Here is a 7500-nt window from a genome sequence, read left to right as displayed (position 1 = left end):
GACCACAGCACTCTAACTTCTACTGATGAACTGCACCATTAGTTTTTAGGAGTGGTGTTTTTGAATTAGAGTGGGTCATTCATTATGGGCCAGAGTGTGTGTGTGTGTGTGTGTGTGTGTGTGTGTGTGTGTGTGTGTGTGTGTGTGTGTGTGTGTGTGTGTGTGTGTGTGTGTGTGTGTGTGTGTGTGTGTGTGTGTGCGTGCGTGTGCGTGCGTGTGCGTGCGTGTGTGTGCGCGGTTGGAGGGGTACACAGTTGAGGTCTCAGCTGTGCAAATTCTGTTTTTCTTGGTGATTTTGTTGTTAACGACAAAAGTAGAGGCAAAATGAAGACAAACACAGCTTTACTGTTATTTTAGGGTTGGGCTTGGTTGGGGCACAGTTTTTTAACTTTATTATAGTGGGAGTGCCGCACGAGTATAGGAGACTAGTGATATGATATTTGTGCGTCTCTGCAAGTGTCAGTGTGTGTGTTTATGTGTGTGTTTATGTGTGTGTGTGTGTGTGTGTGTGTGTGTGTGTGTGTGTGTGTGTGTGTGTGTGTGTGTGTGTGTATTTAAGTGTGTATGTGTGTGTGCGCATGTGTCAGCCTGTTTGTGTGTACGTGTGTCCGTTGGTGGGACAGGAGGTGTTGATTGACAGGTGCCAATTAGACGTACTTGATGAAGTCCCCGTACTCCATCCAGAAGACGCCCTCGCTGCTGCCGTGGGCCATCAGCTCGTGACGCAGGTGTTGCGGCCAGTCCGTCCACTCGTCCGACCAGCTGCCGTTCCACGAGAAGCGACCCCAGGGGTTCCGGAGACGCAGCAGCCTGGCAACACACACACATACACACACTTAAGTATTTTACACTTTTAGTATAAATACAGGGTTCCCACCCCAAGTCAGATGTAAAATTCCATGACTTTTCCATGACAGATCATATAACCAAATTTTTATGATGTCTCCTGAAAAGAAATATCCAAAACATTACAACTAATTTAAAAAACAAACAAACAAACAACCAAACAAAACAAAAAAACACATCATCATTGTTGGTCAACTCTCTTGGAATTGGCATTTATTGGCCATGTCTGCTAGCCTAGAAATCTAGACACCCCTAGGGGTTTAGCTCGCTAGGTTACATGACTGCCAGAACTGAGAAGCTTCTTGAAGATGTTGCACTCTATAATGTTGCACATTGAGGAAGAGGCACTGCACGTTTTGCCATTATACTACGTATTGTTAACAACATTCCATGATAAACCCTGATTTTCCATGACTGGAAAACTATATATTGAATTTCCATGGTATTGTAGGAATCCCATGACCAGTGGGAACCCCGAAAATATCTTAAACGTCTTCAAATGTACATAGCATTGTCACAGTCCCATATGGTCCATTAGTCACACCATAATTTCTTCACATGGTGCCCCGCAGAACTTAAGAATGAACAAGCATTGGCGAACAGTATGTCAGGTCGTGTGCACACATAGAGACACAAGTACGCATGCATGCATTCATCATACACACAGGGGGCAGCGATGTCCTAGGGACTTGGTTTTGGAATTTACCATTTTAAAGTTAAAAGTTGGTAATGCATCCAACTCCACATTGCAACCAATAACCCTGTGCCTAAATATTTGTCAAACCAATATCATGGACCTACATAACTCTAACTGTAGCTGGAACTATAAATGAAAAATAAAAATCAACTAAGTATAATGTAATGTAATGTTATGTAATGTATGTAACGTAATGCATACACATGCATGCACGTAAGGTACACACACAAAATTATCATGACCTCAGGCAACTTGTGTTGAATTGTCTCATGTGTAGTTCTGGCTATACGGTAGCAGCTGTGTGTGGTTGATCTATAGACTGACTGTGGTATAGCGTGGAGTTTAGTGGCCTATTTGGACTGAAGATTCACAACAGCACCACGACATGGCAGCAGGCCTTAGGGAGCCGTTACAGCAGCACCACTGAGCTTCTCTCCTTCCTTCTCCCTATCACTTTCCCTCCATCTATGTCTCTCTCCATCTCTCTCTCACTCTCTTTCTCCTTCTCCATGTCTGTAGATCTCTCTCTCTCTCTCTCTCTCTCTCTCTCTCTCTCTCTCTCTCTCTCTCTCTCTCTCTCTCTCTCTCTCTCTCTCTCTCTCTCTCTCTCTCTCTCTCTCTCTCTCTCTCTCTCTCTCTCTCAGACAGGCCTGAGGCGTCTAATGGCCTACTAGCTGTTAAGATTCACTGTGTCAAATTTCATAGCTGAAAGCTGCAGAATTCAGGCCATCGTGCTGCCTTAATACGAGTCAAATAATACAAAAATAAAACCCCACATAAAATATGTTTCGGAACTAAGGGGAGACAGAGAAAGGACCACCTAAAAATACCACATGGTTGTTTGTCCCCCGAGTTTGTCACTGGGTTTAAAAATACGGTGTTCGTCACTTCCTACGTCTGGGTGACAGAGGAGGACATTGAGAGGCCCTGACAGCTGACTAATGTCATCATCCCTGACGAGCTCGCTGATTAAAGCCAGAGAGTGCCCGCTGTTTTTTGTTTGTTTGTTTTTTTAACTCCACCACTGCTACTGGCATGCATTTGCAGGTCACAACAGGTCCTGGATCAGTTTTGCTTTGAATGACAGGGGTGCATCGACCACGGTGGTCCTTCACCCCCCCATAGCCCTACCAAGTAGAGGTGTATGGAACAATGGCGTCTTAGCGGTAGCACACGTCTGGGTGATGCAACCACAGCTAATGCCAGAGAAAATGGCCCTATTGTGAGATATTAAATTAAACTTCTGTCGTCAATGACATCATCACGACGCTACAAGCACATCAAGGGAGGCCAGGAGTCAGGATATTGGAAAGCAGCCATGGATATCCTTTCCTCCTTACCTCACACTTTGCTCCTCTACCACACACCCCCATAATGGCCTAGTGATGGTGACTGCTCTCACCTGTAGCCCTGCACGTCTCGGACGTCCAGGATGGAGTAGGCGTGGCGTGGCCGGAGTCCCAGCGACTCGTAAACGACGTCGTCCACCTTCATGTTCCCGCCCCCACAGGAGGCGCCCATCAGGAACCTGCAGGGAGAGGAGAAGCAGGAGGTCAGATGTGCAGCTCTTGGGACAGCATTGTGGCGCAGAGACCCCCTGGACTGAACTGTACAGTATGTCATTTTCCACACATGGTTCCCTCTCTGTCTGTGTCTGCATGTGTGTGAACGTGTGTCTGTGTCTGTGCATGTGAATTGTGAATTGTGAATTTTGTATCCCAATTCCTTGTATGTCTTTTAGAAGTCTGTGGGTGTGCCAATCAGTTGATGGGTTTAGATTGGGGGGAGGAGTCCGAATGGGGATCATTAAGGGACTGATAGGACAGATACTAAAAGGGGTCGTCCTTTGAAGTGGCTACAACTATTTCAGTACAGTACAGTCTACAGGCTACAGTATTGCAGTGCTACGGTTTCATTGGAATAGGTAGGAGTGCTGGGAGTCCAACTGTATAGCGGTGCTATGGGGTTTACTGGTATAGCAGTGATATGGATGGATTCATTGGTGTAACTGGCTACAACACTGAAAATATACATGGTCGTGCCCAATAGAACTCCAGGTTCAAAATCCTGAAGAATTTTTGCTTTCCCGCCCTCTCACTCCCTTTCTCTCCTTTCCTGTCCCTTCTGTCTAGTAAAAGAAAGGCTAACATGCCAAAAATATACCATATAAACCTACAATATAAACATTGAGAACTACAGAAATGTAACAATAGCAACTTCCTCCCATTCCTGTACTGCAAGCCTCGACACACCCAGGAATATGCACCATGTTTCCAGTCAGTGTCCTTCTCTACCATTAAAATTCACAACAGACTCAGAGTTCCATATGGTCCAGCAATCACACAATTACTTCTTCACATGGTGCCCCGCTGAAATTAATGAGGCAAAACGTGCAAACAATATGTCAGTTTGTGCGTGTCTACATGAAACTCATCTGCAACACAAAACTCAAAAACACTTACTGGCTTAAAAATTACACAACAACTGAATTCAGTTGCACGATTGGTACGTTACCATGATACTTTAAGATTTAGATAAGCTGAAGATAAGTAAATTTAAGATATGGAATTAAGGGACAGTTGGTAGATGCATTGGCAGTGTAGTGTTTTAATTTGCACGCTAGTGTGGCGCATAGCCAGTGTTTGATGACAGAGTTTTTAAAGTTTATATATGGAAGGCCTACAAATGTTTTCCAACTTTCATTGCCTTGCCTAGTAATTTGGCACGAGTTACTGAGCAGCTGTCTCCAAAAAGCTGTTACTGGTAGTGTAACCCTGTCCGCGTGTGATATCCCCCCTTGTTATGCGCCCATGTGTCTGCCACTGATGGTCGATTGTCCTCTCTAAGTCTCCCACCACAGCTGAGGGCTCGCTCGTCAGCAGCTGCAGGGAGTGAGGAGAGAGGGGCAACAGCTGGAGTGGGGACCAGTAGTGGGGACCAGACACCTGCCGCCATACCACGGCACTGTGCCACGCAGCTCTCTACTCGAGCACAACCGACCATTTACACTGTATTCCAGATAAAACTTTAAAAAGTGTGACATTTATTTTATTATTTCTTGTTTCCCATTGTCACCATTAACCAGCTCCAACAGCCCTCCTAATCCACACAGCTTGCAAGCACAACTTGAAATGGACTGTGTGACTGCTTTATCTCCCCGTATTCCAGTGTCATTTTCTTTTTCTTTTCTTTTATATTTCTCGCTTCCCATTGTCACCATTAACCCCCTACGCCCCATCATTATTCACACAGCGCTCTCTCTCTCTCTCTCTCAAGCACAGGCAACTTAAAAAAAAGATTATGTGAGAGCCATTTTACAATTTCTCGATCAGCATTCACAACATATTTGCGGCATATGCAGCAAATACCAAGCCATATTGAATCATTTTCGTATCATTTTGCTGTGCTAGTTAGGCTTGGGTATTGGGTTTGAAAAAATCGTAATTGGCAAAATTATCCTCATTCTTACAGCAACAGGACATAATCCAGAAAAAAAACTGTGACTGCCATTTTGTTATTCCCTCTTCCCATTGTCACCATTCGCCCCCTCACTTTCGCAACATGGCATCACAAGATGGGGTATAAAATAGTACAAAAGTTTGAACAGTTACTAACGTTTATTAAGACAGAGACTGCCCTTTTACTTCTCACTTCCAATTGTCACCATTGACATGGCCGACAACTTGACAATTTGAAGCTTTTCCACACATATCACACACATTATCATGTCATATAACCGGTTAGGGATTGGGTTTAGTCTGTGTTGGCACAGTGATTGTGTTTTTGTAGCCATTTTGTTGTTATTAGGGTCACTGACCATTTTTAATAACAAGAATCAGGGTGGTGCAACCACAGCTAATGCCACTGTTGTAAATGCATTATTAAATAATTGTTAATTAATGTACAAAATGTGAATTATATTAATGTACATCAAAATCATCTAATTCATACAAGAGTGAAATTAACTGTGGTTGCACCACGTAATGTTTGGTACTAAATGATCATGCCCCACTCAATGCCCCACTGACTTCTGAGACAAAAAATTGCAAAACTATTTCTTCACCGACTGATTTGGTTTGGGAATAGGTTTTGTCACACTGTATTCCAGATGAAACTTTAACAAGACTACGTGACTGCCATTTTACTTCTCGCTTTCCACTGTCATCACATCCCACCACACCTCCCCATCTGTATCCCTTTTTTCCTCAGTGGAGTTCACGCACCTATTTTTCACTGCCATCCAGCTGTCTCTTTGTTTTCCTAATCCTGAGTCTCTCTTTTTATCTTCTCACCAACGCACACGCACACACCTCGTTTTCACTTCCTTTCGTCAAGTCTTTAGTCGAGCTGCACGACTTTCCAATTTGATCTCGGCGTGCCACTGTATTAGAGGCATTAAAGTCATGCTGTATACTTTATGTTTGAACAAATTAGATTACACTGACAAACGCTTTGCATACATAACCTCGTCAACAAGTTGCTGCCACTGCCTCCGCACTGAGGCGACAGACGAAAATAGTCAACGGGTGCAGACGGTCTATGAGGGGTAGAGAATTGGGTCACATCTCAGCAACGCATCTCTTCCTCCACCTCTCCACAGACACTCAACTGCCTCCCCTCCTCCCTCTCCCTCTTTCTCTCCCTCCCTCTCTCCTCCACTCTATTCTCGCCCATCACACTCATCTGTTTGCGCAACCGATATCTTTTTCAACCTCTTCACAAACCCTGTTTCTCCTCCTCTTTTCTGTCTCTCACTTTTTTCTCCTCATCTCCACATGACATTTGAAACACATATAATATTTCCTGCCATGTGTCTTCCCTCTTTTTTCTCCTCTGTTCTAACTCACCTAACATCTCTTCCACAACCTCTTCCCTTCTCCTTTCCTCCTCCTCTTCCATACATCCGTACGTACCCGGCCTCCTTGGAGCTGAGCATCTTGGCCCAGATGAGGTCTGTGTCGATGGGCTCCTCGCGGGGGTTGGTGGAGCTGACCTGCAGCATGAGCGACTCGCAGGGGGCGCCGGTGAGCGTGGCCAGGCCCTCGATGGCGCGGCCCGCCTGCAAGGCAAAGTAGGAGCCGTGAAGCTTGGCCAGCGCCTTCTCAATCAGAGCCACCCACAGCTGACGACGCTGGGCCTGCAGAGGAGAGAGACAGGAGAGAGTGAATGTACAGTGTAAATGACAGAGAGAGAAATGGATAGAGAAAAAGAGAAAAAAAAGAGAGAAACAGAGACAGATTGAGAGGAGAGAGTGAATGTACAGTATGAAGGAGAGAGAGAGAGAGAGAGAGAGAGAGAGAGAGAGAGAGAGAGAGAGCCCTTCACCTGATGACGCTGGGCCTGCAGAGGGAGGAGAGAGAGACATAGATAGAGAGAGAGAAAAGAGAGAGAGAAACAGAGACAGAGAGAGGAGAGAGCGAATGTACAGTATGTGAGAGAGAGAGAGAGAGAGAGAGAGAGAGAGAGAGAGAGAGAGAGAGAGAGAGAGAGAGAGAGAGAGAGAGAGAGAGAGAGAGAGAGAGAGAGAGAGAGAGAGAGAGCCCACCACAGTTGACAATGCTGGGCCTGCAAAGGAGAGAGGAGAGGGGGAATAAGGACGTGTATAAGCAAGGGAGAACAGGAAGAGAGAGACAGAAAGTGGGAGAGAGAGAGAGTCTGAGTGTGAGAGACACCCAGAAAAAGCAACACTGTACTTCAAGAGTCACCCAAAGAGAGGAAATAAGTTAGATGTCTACACAAGGGAAAAAAGGGACAGAGGGAGAGAGAGAGAGAGAGAGAGAGAGAGAGAGAGAGAGAGAGAGAGAGAGAGAGAGAGAGAGAGAGAGAGAGAGAGAGAGAGAGAGAGATCAACAGAGAGAAGGTTGGAGATGAGGCAGAGCAGGTAAAAAAAGAGAAAAGGAAGAGGGAGACAAGAGGCAAGGCAAATAAAAAAAAAACAAATAAAAAGAAACAGCAAG

General features: G+C 45.2%; 1 protein-coding gene across 3 annotated transcripts in view; it reads right to left on the bottom strand.

The window, feature by feature from the left end:
• Positions 1-7500, bottom strand: part of capn15 (calpain 15) — a 78523-nt gene that overhangs the window by 28426 nt on the left and 42597 nt on the right. For all 3 annotated transcript variants that reach the window (XM_063221862.1, XM_063221861.1, XM_063221860.1), the window contains exons 6-8: positions 6457-6680; positions 2946-3071; positions 658-810 (exon numbers count right to left, since the gene is read on the bottom strand). In XM_063221862.1, coding sequence (XP_063077932.1) covers positions 658-810; positions 2946-3071; positions 6457-6680 — 503 coding nt within the window. The remainder of the gene's footprint in view (positions 1-657; positions 811-2945; positions 3072-6456; positions 6681-7500) is intronic.

This window comes from Engraulis encrasicolus, chromosome 17, assembly GCF_034702125.1.
Source record: "Engraulis encrasicolus isolate BLACKSEA-1 chromosome 17, IST_EnEncr_1.0, whole genome shotgun sequence".
NCBI lineage: Eukaryota > Metazoa > Chordata > Actinopteri > Clupeiformes > Engraulidae > Engraulis > Engraulis encrasicolus.
This window is presented reverse-complemented; position numbering and strand designations above follow the sequence as displayed.